Source organism: Camelus ferus, chromosome 6 (assembly GCF_009834535.1).
Source record: "Camelus ferus isolate YT-003-E chromosome 6, BCGSAC_Cfer_1.0, whole genome shotgun sequence".
In the NCBI taxonomy this organism is placed as follows: domain Eukaryota; kingdom Metazoa; phylum Chordata; class Mammalia; order Artiodactyla; family Camelidae; genus Camelus; species Camelus ferus.
This window is the reverse complement of record NC_045701.1, coordinates 3302680-3320828: the sequence shown is the minus strand read 5'-3', so window position 1 is coordinate 3320828 and position 18149 is coordinate 3302680. Positions and strand designations below refer to the sequence as shown.

The window sequence follows — 18149 nt, the reverse complement described above, 5'->3', positions numbered from 1 at the left end:
GAAAACCTGAATTACCATTGTGTACATAGGTGAGCCTCCTTTCTTCTCTCGTTACAATGTTGGATATCCAAATATCATTGCTATGTATAAAAGCGATCCAGTCTGGATCAGCCGGGCATAATTTTGGATCCATCCGAATGTTGGGACAACTAGTCTCCACTAAATTGGGCCGTAAGGGTTGTTGCTAGAAAAGTAAACAACATTTAAAGGCAAGTATCAGGCTGATACACACATACTTGTTTGCCAGCACCCTTCCTATAAAATGAATACTAATTCTGGTGGGGAGGGCATAGCTCAGTGGTAGACTGCGTGCCTAGCATGCGTGAGGTCCTGTGTTCAATCCTCAGTACCTCCATTAAAAAGATAAATAGAACTTAAAAAACCTTATGACCTCCCCCACAAAATAAAACAAACAAAAATTTTTCAAAAAATGAATACTAATTCCAAGTAAAATGTCAACTATGATAATTGGTCCCCAGCAAAATACATTTTCATATGCCTTAACTTATAAAGGACTCATTTTTTTTAATATGAATTAATAAGAGAGGAAATAGAGACAATATTAGCGCACTTTACAAATTTTGTTGCCCAAGCTTATTAGTAGAGTAATTGTTATTTGTTATGTACTTTATTAAACTTATTTACTGACTATTTTATTTATTACATATTTCCAATTAATTTTACTAGTATAAAACAGTTTGCTCAAAAAAATACAATGAAAGCCAGAATCATCACAATTCTATAGGAGGACTGTTCTAATATCACATAAAAAAACTGCCTGGAATAAAACCAAACATTTAAAACTGCTTATTATGATGAATTAAGCTTTAAGGGGAAACAAAAAGGAATTGCCTTGTGATTTCATTATCTTCCAAAACACCCCTCAGTACTTACTCAGAAAACGGGCACTGATGTCCTTTATTATCTCTGTCTACATAGAAACTGGTTTTAGCATTTTAAAAATCGTATACGAATGTCACTGAAAAAATTATTAACTCTTAAAACTGGAAATTATACTCGTATTTCTTGTTTTCTTTACTACTAAATTAGTAGTAAACAATTGGTGGCTAAACATAATTTTTTGGTTTAATTATGTTTCTGATTTGGGTGCAAATAACCTTTAGGACCCAAAAATAGATTTAACAAGTAGTAATACCGACTTACAGTAAATCCTTGCGGCCCTCCATCTTTTACATGATAAATTCCACTACCAGCTTGAAACAGAAATGTTCCACTTCCTTGGTGATAATCGTAAGAAGCAATTCCAACTGTTCCAATGCGTTTTCTTTCTCTTAATAGTTCTTCTTCTCGAGAGTACATTCCATAGTCCAGTGTGGCCTAATGTAGAAGGAAAGAAAAGTCTCCTGTTCCAGTCTTCTGAGAGCTGGCTTTTTGCTTTTAGCACTGAAATCCTAATATGACTGAGTTTACATTTTGAGTGATCCCAAAATTTGCCAGCAACTCTAAGTAGATTAATTGTAGGAAGTCTGCCGAAAGATTTCTTGGTAAAGGGTCCCTAGATGATTACTGTATACATTAGAGAACAAGAATTAAGTATTGTCACCTTGGCTTGGCATTCAAGATGTTCAACAACTTAAATGGTAATTAAGCAGTTTTCATGCAGTTAGGAGCACAGGCTTTGAAGTCAAGTGATTTGAATCTAGGCTTTGACCATTTCTAGAAGTCTGACTTTGGGCAAGTAGCTTAACTTCTTCAAAAGTAATTTTCCTAACTTTCAAAATAGTATTAAATCACCTACCTCAGCTTTGTGAAGATTAACTTAGAAAAAAATATGTAAAATGTTCAGCACATCGATTGGCACAGAGTGAAGCTCTCAAATATCAGCTGTCGTTAGTACCTTTCCACTACACCTACTGATGCTCCTGTTATAAAACCTTGGGTCAGGCTGGTCACATCACTGATGTAAAACCCAATATGTGGTGTTCTGCCTCCTGGCCTTTGTTCCATTTTCTCCCCTTGAAAGGCCATTTTTCTTTCTATCCATCCGAGTTTTACTAATGTTCCAAAACCTTAGACCTAATTCAACCTTGGCCAGGAAAGTTTCCTATGGTGATCTTTTCTCAGAAATTTATATCTAAGAGTTACTGTCTCTTTTACTCACTTGGCTATGGCTTTGTTTTTCACTATCTCTGACTAGAAACAGATTAAAAAAACAACAACAACAACTTGAGAGCAGAATCTGTGTCATTTTGTTTTCATACCTATAGCATCTGTTAAAATTGCTCTCAAAGAATATTTGTAATTAATGACTGACAACGAGGAGAGACTTTCCTAAGCTAAAAATATCATTTGATACATGTATAAATTTTAAAAAGGAATATAAAGAAAACAAATCTAGTAAGTGCTAGCTTAAAAAATTTACATCCACATCTTCCCTCACTAATAGCTCTTTATGATAAATGAAGGGTTAAATAAGGGAATGATAAATAAGGGAAACTATATAGTATACTTTTAAATAACTCATGGATTAAAGGGAAATAGAAAGTATTTTGAACTAAATGAAAATGAAAACTCAACATATCAAAACGTATGCGCTGTAATTAATGTGGTACCTAAAGGTAAATTTGTAACACCAAGTGCCTATGTAAGAAAAAAAGAAAGGTCTCAAACTAGTGACCTCAGCTACCACCTTTTGAAATAAGAAAAAAGACCAAAAAGGAGCAGAAGAAAGGAAATAATAAAGTTCAGAGTATAAAACAATGAAATAGAAAAAAGAAAATGATAGAGAAAAATAAATGAAACCAAACTGATAAACCCTTAGCCAGACAGATCAGAAAAAAAAGGGGGTGGGTGGAGAAGACACAAATTACACAAAATATCAGGAATAAGAGAGGGATATCACCAAAGATTCTTCAGACATTAAAAAGCTTAGGAAATATTAAGAACTTTATGCCAATTCAATTACTTAGATGAAATGGAAACATTCCCAAACAGATACAAACAACCAAAGCTTCCTCAAAAAGAAATAACATAACTTCAATAGCACTATATCTAATGAAGAAACTGAATTTGTAGTTAAAAATTTTTCCACAAGGAAAACTACAGGTCCAGATAGCTTCACTACCAAACAAATTCTTCTAGAAAATTAGAAAGAAGGAAGTAACTCCCAACTTATTCTGTGGCTCACTTAACACTTAACAAAATCAGATAAAGACATGACAAGAACTCTACTGACCAATATCCCTCACAAACATGAACATTAAAAAAAATCTAAAAAAAATTTTAGCATATTGAATCCAACAATATTTAAAAGAATAATAAATTATAACCTAGTGGGCTTTTACCAGGAATGCAGGTTGATTTAACATTCAACAATCATGTGATATTTTACCATATTAACAAATTAAAAAAGAAAAATCCTATGATCTTTTTTCAAGACACACAAAAAATTTGACAAAATTCTGATAAAAACTCTAAGCAAATTAGAAACAGAAGGGAACTTCCTCAGCCTAAGAAAGGACATTTATGAGACACTTACAGCTAACAGACTTACAGGTAAAGGACTGACTGAGTCCTCTTAAGATCAGGAAGAAGACTAGAGCATCTGCTTTCATGACTTCTATTCAGCATCGTACTGGAATAGTTTGCCAGTACAATGAGGCAAGAAAAAGAGACAAAAGGCAACTATATTGGAAAGGATGAAGTCAAACTGTCAGTGTTTGCAGACAATATGACCGTTTGTATGGAAAAACCCAATGGAAGCTATTAAAAAACCTAGTGGAATTAATAAACGAGTTTAAGCAAGGTTGCAGGATATAAGAGCAATATACAAAACCAACTATATTTCTAAATACTAGCAATGAACACCAACCAAAAGCTGAAATTAGAAAACAAAACCATTTACAATAGAATAAAAAATATTAAATACTGAAGAGAGAAATCTTGTGAGAGACTGTGCAAGACTGGTTTGATTGCTGCCTGGAGGTGGGTGGGTAGCGGGGAATGAAAAAGGGTACAAGGAAACTCTGGGGGGTAATGACTGAGGTCATGATTTCACAGATATATATGTATGTCCAAATCTGTTAAATTGTACACTTTAATGTTTGCAATTTATTATACGTCAATTATATCTCAATAAAGCTTTAAAAAATGAAACCACATAAAGCACTAGATGAAAACATGGGTAAATTGTTTTATAAGTTGGGTGTAGGAAAACTGTCCTAAGACAGAAGACACAAATTCTAGAAGCAATACCAAAAAAGGTTGATAAATTTTATTACACAAAAATCTTTCAAGTGGTACTCACATACACCACAAAGAAAGTAAAAACACAAATGACAACCTTGGGAAAATATTTGCAAACTATATCACAGACAAAGGGTTAATTTCTCCAGTATATAAAAGACTCCTAAAAATGAAGAAAAAGACCAATCACCCCATAGAAAGATGCATTAGAGATATCAATAAACAATTTACAGAGAAAGAAATGCAAATAGCCTTTAACTATATAAAAAGATGATCAACTTTGCCTATAGCAGAAATGCAAATTAAACTAAACTGGGATACCATTTCCATCTATCGGATTGGCAAAAAATCCAAATGTGTGACCACATACTGTGTTGAAGAGTCTGTGGGAAAACACACACACTTATACTAATCTTCTTTGTATCGTTCCAGTTTTAGTGTATGTGCTGCCGAGGCAAGCATGAAAGGAGATTCTTATGCAGGATAAATGAGTAAAGACCTAGAAACAACCACCAACCCAGTAATAATGAGCATCTCTAGTATGCAGATCATGATATCTTAATACCAATTCCCCGTACAGGAACCAGGGCCCCTTAGAGAAATGGCTGATTCCAAGTGCGGGATAAGTAATGTGAAGATCATCATGAAACATCTTCATCATGCCAGAGAGCAAGAGAGCTATCAACTATCACCACGGTCATGTCAAAAGGATTTGACATGTCAAGTTGAAGGGGCTTCCATCAACCAAAATTAAGACAGTTCGTACAGTAAGAGTAACTGTCAATGGATCAAAATAATCAGAGAAGTGGCAGTAGCGACTATGAGGGGGAACTGGCAAGGCTACAACGAAACACTAATGGCCAAGATTTGATAATTGTTGAAACTTGTTTACATGTGATTCTATTTTTGTATGGTTTGAAATTTTCCATAATAAAAGCTTAAAAAAAAAAACTTTGACTCACTAATTTGCAAACTATTCCATAAGAAAACTGCCATTATTTCAGTTCAACACACTGTTCTTAGAATAAAGAATTTTTGTTTTAAAGAAAAGTCACAAGCTTATGTAAAAAACATCCGTGATTTTGACGGACACAGTCAAAATGATTAGTTGTCATGGAAGTTACTTTTTTTTAATTAGGAGAAATATCACATTTTAGTTCATTTAGCCCAAACATGCTGTTCAGTAGTACTCAATGTAAAAATAATAAGTGAGAACCAAAAAAGCAAACAATCACACCCAAACTATCATCTTGTTCTTGGGATGTTTTCAATTATTTACATTTTGTCTAAAGACAAAATATTGAAGAAGAAACAAAAAAATTCTAACTTTTAATTTTACATAAATTGAATTATACTATTTAGAAACAAAAACAGAATTTAGTATCTTTATTTAACCCTTATGTTAGCGCTGTAACTAAATATTAGAACTACAAATTCAATTTAAAGATTTAAATAAAAAGCTTCCTGAAAATATATTACTTCTTTTACGTGAATAACTACAAAATGTGAGAACTACATAACTAGCAAGTTTGTAAAAGGGAAAGGTGGTTAAACAGGAAGAAGGCAGTTTTCATAAAAAAATCTGAATTGTAATATCCCTTAGCTTCAGATATTGACAACTAAATGAAATTTAAGGGCCATACATGCAAAATCATAAAAATGTTTTAATTCCTTTTGACTCATATCTGCTTTAAATATAAAACCCCAACTGAATTTCTGCCTCTAAATAAATGAAACATCTAAAAACTTATACCAAGTCAGAAATAACAATGTTTAATCCCACCTGAAAAAGATCCAAAAGAGGCTTCCAAGAGAGCATTAAGACTGCTGCTCTGTTGATGGTTTTGGGAATTTCAGAATAAAAGAGTGTATTTTCTCTGTTCTCACCAGACATAGCTTTAAAAGAAAAAAATCACTTTGTTATTTTTTAAAACTAGCAATCTATTACAACCATAGTAGTAAGTACATAACACCTTCTATGTGCTGCAAAATTTTGCACTCTATAGGACTTAACAATGAATGTTAACAAGTAGGAGATGCACACGCCACATACCATGGTAATTTTCTTCAATAAAACCCAGGCTTCACAGAAAAATCCTAAGATTTCCTTTTAATATTCAAATTTTAGTCCTTCTCAAAACATAAAAGTGTATAAAATGATGTAGTGACAAGTGTCATTTTTAGTTTTTTTTGAAAATTATGTCTTAAGTTGGCAAGTTAAGTTAATCAAGTTGGCAATAGACTCATTAGATTCCAAATGGGGGTGCTTTATGATAACTTCAGATTATTAAACTGCTTCTTTTTCTGAATCATTTAAAGTACCTATTTAGAAATATACACAGGTCTAATCGAATTTATAACTGAACTAAAAATGTTCTATAACTGTAATCACTAATACATTTCAAATGAAAGTATACTCATATTAAAACAACACAATCTGATGATACTTGATTTGCTAAAAGTATCTTTATCCTTTATTGTTAGGAATTGTGAAAGAGAGAGATCTATGCTACGTAGAAGATAGGCCTATTCTGTGAAATCATACAATAATTGAATGGGAAGATCACAGCAGTGGAGAATGAACTACATACGAAAAAAAAGAAGTAAGAAAAATACAGCATGGTTATCAAGATGTGAACCAAAGAAAACCCTTCAACCCTAAAAGGTACCAGAAAGGTATCACTTCCAAAAAAGCTCGGGGACAGTGAAGGAAGGAGAAAATAAATCACACAGGAAGGACAAAACCTGTCTCTAGAGGAACAAATCCTCAGCCTAGAGGTCCTGATAACGGCCGTGAAAGTAGTCTGTGGAAGGGCATGGTTAATTTCCATCCTAATCCCTGCAAAAGTTGGGGATGAGCTCCCACACATCCACAGCTTCTTTATCCCTTTATTTTCCTAAACATTTCTTAAGCATTTTTTAGTTTCTGTTGACTTTTGGGGTAAAAAGTTAGGTATCAACTGACATTTACTTCAGTACTTGATTTTGCCTTAAATCTATTTTGTATGTTCCAGGATAACTTTGTTACAGAATTCTTAAGACGGTAGTCACCTACCAATATCATCAATGATTTTACAAAATGTGATCACAGCCTCCTTAAGCCTTCTCCTTCTAAGAGACTTCAGCCTGCAAATATGAAAAAGCTGGTTCTCTTCTAGCCTCAAATGAGAGCCATTCCCCACAATCACTTCAGCTGCCCCTCTTGAAACTGCTCCCTGCTCCATAATGCCTTCCTTGGCTTCAACCATTATCAGTAAGGATTCCCAAGGCAGTCTACGAACACACCCCAGTTCTGCATAAAAACAAAATGGGCTTTTCTCATTGTTTCTTTCCTGATGACACACAGGTATTTACCGGTGTCCGAGGTCTGTTCAAAATTTTGAAACAATGGATTTATATGGAAAAAATTTTAAAATTCAGACAGATAGAAAAGACTTGAGCAAATGAAATGGCATGCAACTTTCTTGAAAAGCTCAACATGTTAAAGACTGTCAATTTTCCCTACCTTCATCTATAGATATAACATAATCCTAAAACAGTATAAATAGGATTGGGAGTAAAGAGCTTTACGAGCTACTTTTTACATTCTCACAGGAAAACAAGCAAACAAAAATAGTCAAGAGAAGTATGAGAAAGAGTGATGAAGGGTGACTAGTACTATCGAACAGTAAAACATCTAAAGCTATGATAATAATAATAGCAACAGCATAGTATTAGCACTTGATTTGACAGATCAACGGAACAAAACAAAGTCCAAAGTATATAAAGATTTTAAAAACACAATGAAATATGTAAAGATCGCAAAACATATAAATTGGAGTTGAGAAAGCCTTTCAAGATACGATGCAAAACTACATAAAAGGAAAAATTTAACTAGCAAAAACAAAAAATCACAAATTTCTACATGGCAAAGGCACTAAAGGCAAAAGACAAACTCAACTTCAGGGGGAAATACTACAGTGGGTTAATTCCCTTATTGTACAAAAAAATGCTTTAGGTCAAAAAGAAGAGCACACCCAACCCAACAAGAAAACAGACAATGATTACAAACAGATCAGTCATAGAAAAGGAAATACAAATGTCTTGTAAATATGTGAGGAGATGCTCAACCTCGCTCATAAGAGAAATACGAATTAAAACTACAGTGAAATATGGGGATTAATGTACAGCATGATGACTATAATTAACAATACTGTATTGCATATTTGAAAGTTGCTAAGAAAATAAATCTTAGAAGTTGTCATCAGAGAAAAATTTTTTTTATTAACTATGTGTGGTGACAGATGTTAACTGGATTTACTGCGGTGATCATTTAGCAATGTGTACGAATACTGAACCATTGAGTTGCACACATAAAACTAATATAATGTTAAATGTCAACTATACCTCAATTTAAAAAAATAATAATTTTTTGAAAACTACAAAGATGGACTAATGTTCACCAATCAGACTGAGAAAGATAAAGGTTGATTACTCACTATTGGTTCAAGTGTGGAGAAACAGATACCCTGAGACAATGCTGATAGGGATGTAAACCCTACAGTCTCATTGGAGGGGCAACTTGACAGTATTAGTAATATCAATGTCAGAATAGACACACTTTTTGACTCAGTAATTCCACTCTTTGGAATTACTCTTAGAAGTAAAGTCACACACAGACAAAACGATCTAGAAGTGAGATTCTCTGTCTCTTGTTTTGTAATAACAAAACAGAAAAACCTAAATGCCCATTATTAGAGGCCTAGTTAAGTAAAATATGGCACAATTACATAATGGAATATTCTGGAGTTGCTAGAAAATGAACCTATAATTACTGATGTAGACTTATGAAGAGAGTATCTCTTTTTAAAAAAACACATGAAACAGCTTTGGAGGAGGGGAGGAAACCTATTTTTAAAAACTTACTAAAGGCACAACAGGAGGTCAGTGCCCTCATACACGCCTCTGGCTACTCAGCCCTTCCTTCCCCATCCAAGCCCCAGCCATTCGACTCCACTCGGGCCACAGTTCCTCCAGGGTTCCCATCCCTCTCACATCCTTTTCTTCCTCACTCTACCAACCAGAAATTCATTCCCTTCAGGCTCCGAGTTAGGAAAATAAAATAGCCTGACTACAGGAAGGAAGCTCTAAGATTTATGGGCTTATGATTCTACTCAACTACTGTATGTGGAGAGAAACTCCCTTCTTTAAGCAGGTTTAATAGCAACATAAGCATTTCATGAAAGAGTTGTTTACAGATAAGAATTATGGATGGTACGGCTATAATTTTAAAACATTATACTAAATATAAGGTTTCCCCCCCTAATTATGCCCAAACTCTCTTCCAACCACTGCCTGAATTAACAATTATGGATGGGCTTCCCTTTCCTTTCTTTCTTTTTTTTTTTTCCCCAGGTGGGGAGGGAAATAAGTAGATGGGCTTTTCCTATACAGCTTCTCCAATCTGAGGAAAATTTGATTTTTTTGCCTCCTTAAAAGCCTTAACGTAAGTTTCTTGAGAAATATATATACATATATATATATGTATATATATAATCTACTCAAATGACGTATCTAAATATTTTAGCATCAATAAATCTCTCAATAAATATGTATTCAATGAGCAACAAGGAATAGGCTCTTGAGATTTAAGCTAATAATAATACAAATAATAATTACCAGCTGGTGAATGACAGGCAGTGTACTGTAACTTACAACTATTATTTCTAATCCTAAAAATAAATATTTGTAATGTGACAGTTGCTTGGGTGATGGGAATGCGGTCTAAAAATTGTTTTCTTTTTCTTTCCCTTTCTAGGTTTCCTTCTTCAAACTAACCATAGTAAAACTTGATTTGGTTATACAAACACAGCATTGAGTTTATTAACATTTGAGTTTGGAAGTGTTTTCATGTAAAATGTTTAGTACTTACAACAATCCTCTGAGATAGATATTAATCCTCATTTGATAGATAAGGAAACTTGAGACCCACAGGGTAAATAAGGTACCCATGGACTGAGCGCAGGTCTTCTGATTTCAAGACTGGCTCTTTATTCACTGCTTTATATCTATTACGTGCTAGCTTAGTCATTTCTTTCAATCCTAAGCTGTGCCTAGGCAAGGTAGTTGCTCAAGATTTATAACCTTTTTTATTACCTTTATTACCTTTTACTGTGACATCTTAATAAAGCATTTAAGGTACATAAACAAACAAGTGAATCAGAAAAAGAAGTCAATCAGTGATGTAATTATTTAATTTAGACAAATCTTAAATCTGGAGTGAATGGGCTCAGGAAGAAGAGACCAAGAACAGCCTTGTTTTTTTAAAAAAAAAAAAAAAAAAAAAAAGAGAGATGCAATTGTTAAGCGTGGGAACAAACTACTGGTTTTATTATGTTCCTAACCTGACCATTCCTACGGGAAGGCATTTTGAACTAGCTTTAGGAAGAAGCAATATCTAGCACCTCTAACTTTGACTTTGAAAGTAAGATCATGATCAATCCATGATTTGTTACCTGGAAGTGAAAATATAATGGGACAAAACAAATAAAAGAGCACTAAAACTGAAGTTCTTCAAATCAGCTTTTTTTCCTTTAATGGAACCATTACTGATTCATTAATTTATTCACCAAAATTTGAGTGCCAATTGCATCTAGCCTCTAAGTTTGAATTAAGAAAGCATTTCCTTTCAGAAACCATGACTTCATACTCACCAAGGTAATAGATCCTGTCTGAATGCGGCCCATCTGGATCATTCCTCTTTACAAACATAAAATCATGAGGTGCCTTAGCCATCATGTAGCCATGATATTTTCTGGTATCAGCAAGGAGCTTTTTAAGCTGACTCCAGGAATATCGCTCAACATAAAATGGCTCCAGTTTAGGCCGATCCTGTGATTCAACATTCTCCTCACACTCTGCAGTTTCAAAGATCTCAACACCCAGCTGTTCTGTTTCCATCGCTGCTGCCATGTTGCATTTTCCTAGAAAAAGAAGGCACATGAAGTTCACAGGTCTGCCTTCTCATATGAATCACAATGACAGTCTGACAGGGCCCTCCCACCAAAAAAAGGAAAGAAAAAAAATGCTTTTCAGTAGTTGCAATGAAACCTAGTAAGGCAATAACTCCCCCTTCTGTGTTCATTTCAAAAGTGAGATTTTTTTTTTTTAATTGAGGTCATGTCTATTTCACAGTGACTATAAACCCCTTTGGTAACTTTCATAAGAGGCTCTCCTTAGGTATCTCTTGCCAAAATTCCTTTTTCTTTCCCACACTGGAAGGAAACAGGCCACATGCCAGTTGGCTGCTATGCTCCTTCCACGAGTTTGTCAATACCGAAGCTAAGTATGCCAAGGGAGTTAAGTGTTTTTGCACTTTAAAAAAGTAACACACCTGATAAACGTGGACTTCTTCAGCTAACAGAAATAATCATGGCAAATTAGAACAGTAATAAAATTGTTGCAAACAATGTACTTGTAATAATCTTCCTAGGTCACTTACCCAAGATAATATAAATACTGTTTCCTTTTAAGTGGGACTCCAAAACAACAAAAGACCTAACTGGCTGCTACATTTTTCCCTTGTCGTTTGCTTCTCCCTAGAAATCATTCCTTTCTGATGATCCCTTGTGGTAACTCTACACTATAAGGAATCTATGTGACTATTATTACAGAGTATACAACTTTTATTCTCATGATTAAGTGAGAGGGAAAAAAAGATACCATCTTCAAGTGGCTTTAGGTGAAGCGGTTTATGCAGAAAGCATTTAATGTTTGTACTATCAATATTTTGATAAAAGTCTGAACTCAGTTTATGCATTCAACTCCAAAACAGTGTTAATATTTCATCTACTAATCATGTTTCTTTCATTTTGCAAATCCAGAAGAGGATTATTTTTCCTTTATCTATTTTAGTATTTAAATGTAACAGGTGCAAAGTGTCAGAGAAAACAACAAGTAAGTGTTATCATAAGCCACTGTCTGGTATTCTGACATGCATTATTCATAACACTACCAAAAAGGAACAACATGAACAGAAATTCTAGGGCAACTTGCTCTTTTTCAACTAATAAATGTCAAAAACATGTGGACTTGGAAGATTAAACTAGATTACATTTGTGTAACCAATTCAGATAATTATTAACTACTGCTACAACAAAAATCAATACATGGCTGAATATTTAACATGATGTCTTTTTTAAAGCTTAGTTTCACAAGTTGACAGAGTTCATGGTAACTACCAACCACAGAGAAAAAGTAATTAGCAGGTGTGGGTTGTGAATTAGTCCATCACTGTGCTGTACGGCATATTTAAGATGAACAGAACTGTGTGGCCTGGATACTGTGTCTTTTTTCAAGCTACGGTGAACTACACTACCATTTCCAATGTAACAGTAGCAAGAGCAGCCAGAAAACCCACTCAAGAGTTCCGTAAGTATACAACTTGTAATATTATTACAACTGGGCATTTACCGCCAGTGATTGAACCCAAACAGCTCAAAAGAGAAAAAGTCATTTAGCTCAACTGGTACTCAGTACACTGATAGTAAGTAGCAGTATGTGATAATAGTCGTTTGCTGATCTAAAAGCTGATGGAGGTCGGTTTCTATCAAATATGTCAGTGGATCTACTTTGATTCGTAACAGAGTGAGGGGCAGGTAAGAGAAGAGATATAAATTGGGCTTATTTTTCTCAACTTCCCTTGTGTTAAAATCATCTCCAAACCACTGCTGGAAACAATTGGTCTAGGGGGATAAAACAGAGAAGCTCAGCCCACAGACCTCCCAAGCTTACTGCCGATTCTTGAGTCATCATTAACGTGACATCTCTCCTCCATGAAAGTTGCATTAGCTTGTGTATAAGCAAAATTATCTAGTATTCCTAAATTGTATTAGGTCTCTAGACTACTTCTCTCTCTACATACATACACAAATTGTACAGTTCAAATAACACTACTATTCTCTATTTTATGATAAATGTATGTCCTGCATTTCCTAGGACAGACCTGATACTATATAATTTTAGTAATTTACACAAACGGGTAACCAAATGATTTAAGTTCCAGATTTCCTTAACACCTTATGCACAAATGCATTCTCAAAATATGCGACCCAAGTTGTCCAATTTCAAAAATTATAAAACAGGTCATCACCCATTCTCCGCACCATGCATGTTTCACTGCCCCACCTATCTCTTCACTTTGGGCCCTTCCGTGGTGCCTACCTGATTGTATTTTCATCTGCTCAGATCTCTTCCACATTCAAAGAGATCTTTTTCAAGTGACTCAACTTCAAGCATAGATCCCTCTGCTCATCCTGCTCTCTTCTCACAGGAGTCTTTCCTTTTCTCACCATCCAATCCTGCTCACCAGGATAATGAAATACAATATAAGGCTGTTGATCATTATTAAAATGGATCACATGTGGCCAAAAAAAAAAAAAAAAAAATTAAACCTAAAGTCTCAAGCAGTACTTAAAACTGATGCATAAATATTTTTTTCTGGTATAATGCCTGAATTATTTTGTATCTGCATTTTCGTTATGAAAATTGTAATTTTATTTCAGAAGTGTATAACCCAATTTACTCAAAAGAATATCCGAACAGCAGTGTAAATCCTGACATCGACAAACGTTAAAAGCAAAATTATGGAAGACCTTTAAAAAATATAAAAGGCATACAGATGAGAGGTTACTCAGTGGCTATTGCAAATCCTCAAAAACGACAGATGATTAACATAATTTATTTCTATGTGCCTAGTCCTGTTCTTCTGCCTTTTACATTAATAATACATTTGTATTACTTTACAGAATACATAATCAAGCTGGTTGGAGATATAATAGATTCAGTAGAATAACCAGGAAGAATTATAGAACAGGCCATTTTTGTGGAAAGAGCACTTGCAGTTAACAAGATTTTCACAAGATAAAGTATGTACTATCCATTTTCATTGCATCGCATTTTTGCTTCTTTCCTTTCCACAAATATCCTGAAAATAATCAAACTAGGTGACTTTTCCAGAAAAGGAAGTGTTGAGTTTGTTCAAATTCTGGCTGAGTAAAAGAAAAGAAATTTTTTAAAAAAGCAGGATGTGTGATTGTACCTGTTACTCTGTTATCAGTTTTAATTCTGCGCTCTCGTAGCCCAAATAGGCGATGGAGAGAGATGTGGTGAGAACAGCTCAGTGGTAAATGGAGGGGAAAAGGTGAAGCTGTGCTAGCACAGTAACAATGGAGTAAGACGTCAAGGCACCTTCCCACGCATTAAGCCTTCATTCAGAGAAGAGCATGTTGGGTTAGAAAACAGCTTCAGGACTCTTGAATTTGGATCCACTCAAATGTCATTCCTTAATTTTTAATCCAGGAGCCAGTCTGTCCACTTAAACACCCCAAACCACGTTGAAGCCTAGCTATTTCACTCGCCAGGGTTCACAGCTAGTTGAGGGTTCATTATCACAAAGTGGGCAAAGATCTTGAAAGCTAGAATGAGTAAGAGGAGAGGTGCAGAAGAGAATGTGGAGAAGGGGGCTTGGGGGGGGGGATGCCAAAACTTAGAAGAAAAGTGCGTGAAGGGAAAGGTTTGAAAAAAGAAAGGAAAGTACCTATCCTTCCCCGGTTGGGTGAAATAGAATGAAAAGAGGCCAGTGACCAAGGAGGGAATCGAGCTAGAGTGGGACAGTAGAAAGGACACCAGCTGGGAAACCAGAAAATCTCAGTCCGAATCCGATCTGCCACAATCGGACTTTAGGCAAATCCCTTCGCCTCTGTGGGCTTCCGTTTCTCATCTGTAAGCCCGGACAGTACCCGGCTCCCAACCCCAGCAAGGCTCAATTAAATAACGGACGTGGAGGTCCGGAGGCCAGCACCCAGCGCTCCGGGGGCGCCCAGTGAACGTTGGCTGACTCGGAATGTCAGAGCCTCGGCTCTTCCGGCAAGTGGGGCCCCGCCACCGGCTCTGGCCCGCGCACGGCGGCGCGCCGGATAAACCGCAGAGCGGGCTAACCGGGAGAACGCGCCGGGCGGCCCCTCGGAGAGGCCCGGGTGGGCTGGGGCCCAGGCCTTGCGGGCGAAGGGGAAGGGGAGGGGGCGGATACTGCACCTTCCCCCCCGGCCCCGCCCGGACCGTCCCGACGCGCGCTACGAAGCGGGCCTGCGCCGCTTCATGCCGCGCCGCCTCCACTCCCGACCCGGCTGCAGCGGCTTCCTCCGCGACGGCGCCGGTGGTAACCGAAGCGGTGAACGCGGCACTTAAAGGCGGCGGCGGCGGCAGCGGCTCCAGCACTTCCGGTTTCTTGCGAGCCGCCCTCCGACCAGGCAAAGCGCAACGGGGCCAAGAAGGACTTCGTTCTCTGCCAGTCGGGGTCCTTTACGACAGGGCCGTCTAGTGGCCGGAGGAGCGAACGAGGCGAGGGAAGGAGACTAGTCGAGAGTGGGGGACAGATGAAATACACAAAGGGGCAATGACTTGCTGCAAATCGCAGGACGAATTGTGGCGCGTCTCTACTCACCTGTTTTTTTCGTTCAACAAATATATATTGAGGGCCTCCTATGTGCCAGGCGGAGTAGTAGACGCTGAGATTAGAGCAAGGAGCAAGCCAGGCAAAAGTCCCTGTCCCTTCATGGAGAGGACATGGAGAAGGAAGCAACCACCGCCTTGGGGATCTTCTGGGTATCTCATTTTTATGGTGAGAAAACCTGAACTGGGAGTGAGAAAACCTGGCTTTAGTACTAATTAATGACCTTCAGCAGGTCAGTCAATCTCCTTGAGCCATGGTTTCTTTATCTGTGAAAAAGATAAAATAACGTCACTAAATTGCAATTAAGGAAAACCATGTGTATCACACAAACACATAAAGATGAAGAAAGTGGGGCCCAGGACGGGGAATTGAGTGACTGGCTAGCATCAGAACCGGAGGCAGATCCCCAGACTCACAATTTATTTTCTGTTCTGCACCATACATTGGCTGAGAGAAAGAGAAAAATGAAGCCTAGTGAGATGACTGGGAAAGTGCCACGTGTAGAACAAAACAGTGGACAAGCTGGGTCTTCCCTATTCTCTGTTATTACAAGGAACCATGTGTCAGAGGTGTGTGTCATTAGGGTTTATTATGACACCACTAGTGAAAGATAATTTGGGTACCAAGTTTCACTCATCAGTATGTAATTATCCACTCTGAGGTTAAATGAGTTCTTGCTTAATGAGTTCTTAAATTGAATTCCTCTGAAAGTAAAGGTACAGTCACGTTTTACTGGGACTCCTCTATGAATTTCCTGCAAAAAACAAAGCACCCAAAAGTAGGTTTTAAGGCTATGAATGCACATGCTCATGCTAACAAAATGCAATGAAACATCTTGTACTTCATTTCATTCATCCAAATGTTTCCTGAATCTCTGCCATGTGCCTGTCACTGTTCCAAGTACTGGGGCTACAACAGTGAACGAAGTCGGCAAAATCCCTGTCTTTGTGCAGTTTACATTCTAATAAGAGGAAACAGACCTCCCTGAAAGCAAACAAACAGAAAATATATAATTTTATGGATTTAAAAAATGAGCCCCAGAGAGGTAAAGGATTTAAAGTCACATCCTAATTATGAATTGAACTAGCATTGAATTCAGATTTCTTGGTTTTCATATCTTATTTTCTCTTTTTATGCAGAGTTTAAAAGCCTCTAACCCTGAGAAAGCTGTAGAGGAACATCTCACACAGCCACGCACCCTGGCAACTTTGCACGTATCCACAGAGGCCTCCAAGGCAAAGGCTTGAACTGAAACTTATCTGAGACTTAGCAGAAGGCTTTGTGATCTTTCCACAACTGGAAAGAACCACAGACTTATGAGGGAAGACCTTGAGGCAATCTCTCCTGGGAGGTTGTCCGGAGGCAGGTTCTGATGAGGTGTGCGCTTTCTGCCCCACCCCCATCACAAAAGAGTTGAGAATATAAAAACCTCTTAGTTACAGTCTTAAATTGTCTCCTCAGTATCCAGATTTCCCAAAACTTACAGTGCATCCATCTGGCTCCTTTTACTTCATTAGTGTCCTTTTTCTCATGTGGGACAAGGACCACCGGCAGCTGGTACCTTGATGCATTCTTCCCTTTGTTATATATGTAAGTAATAAACTGAGGAATGCAGTGGCTCGTTGTATCTTTACTGGCTGGATCCATCAGGACTGGCCTTGCCAAACTTGTGTGTGTGCTTGACAAAGCCTAGCTTTATGCTGCCCTGCACTCTAGGAACTCCTCAGGAGAAGGCACATGAGGTCTGAATAAATAGTAGAGAGGGATTGATACAAATCTGTCCCTGCCATAAACTGAAACAAATCACAAAGCATCATGAAACAGTCATATTCTGACATAATGAACAACAGGCAGGTAAGTGTGAATGAAAATGAGGGTGGTAAGGCCAAGTGAGGACCATTCCTGGGGAACCGTGGGCTGCATCCCGCAATCAGTGCCTATTTGAAGGAATCAGGCCCCCATCCAGTTCTGGCCTCATGTTTTAGAGACAGCTTTCCACACTGGACCTCATCAGAGACCAACCTGTCTCACAGTTCTGCATCTAACAGTCCCATGATCTTCAGGCAGTGGTACTTCTGCTCAGGTACTCATGGGTCAGATCATGGACTCCTGGAGTCAGGAAGGCCTGGGTTCACATCCTGGCTCCTCTCCTTCCTAACAGTGCAATATAGGGCTTTTCTAAGTTTGATTTCTCTCATCTGATTTCTCCCCCCTTCTCTATTTGGAAAAATTTTATTTAGTCTGTATATTATTCCAAATATTTTCTGTCTTGAATGTGCAGCTGGGCTTAAAAGAGAACAGTCTGACGTTTCTGTTTTCTAATCCCAAAGTTATAACTCCCAGGAAACGATTGCCTAATGCTAGCTCCCTATATTGGGAAGGATCAAGGGTCACAAAGGAAGAAAACAAAAACATAAGTTGCTTCCCACTTCCCAGTATCTTACCACTAGAT

At 37.2% G+C, this 18149-nt stretch overlaps 1 protein-coding gene across 5 annotated transcripts in view; it reads right to left on the bottom strand.

Moving 5' to 3' along the window:
* Nucleotides 1–15468, bottom strand: part of DPP8 (dipeptidyl peptidase 8) — a 46430-nt gene extending 30962 nt beyond the window's left edge. For 2 of the 5 annotated variants that reach the window (XR_004320358.1, XM_032480926.1), the window contains exons 1-5: nt 13408–14253; nt 10899–11168; nt 5990–6102; nt 1165–1338; nt 16–184 (exon numbers count right to left, since the gene is read on the bottom strand). Coding sequence is in view for 4 of the 5 variants with exons in the window: in XM_032480926.1 (XP_032336817.1) it covers nt 16–184; nt 1165–1338; nt 5990–6102; nt 10899–11168; nt 13408–13444 (763 nt within the window). In the remaining variant the exon portion in view is untranslated. The other 3 variants (XM_032480924.1, XM_014558657.2, XM_032480925.1) reach the window with 3 other exon arrangements.
* Between the last annotated feature and the right edge of the window lie 2681 nt (nt 15469–18149).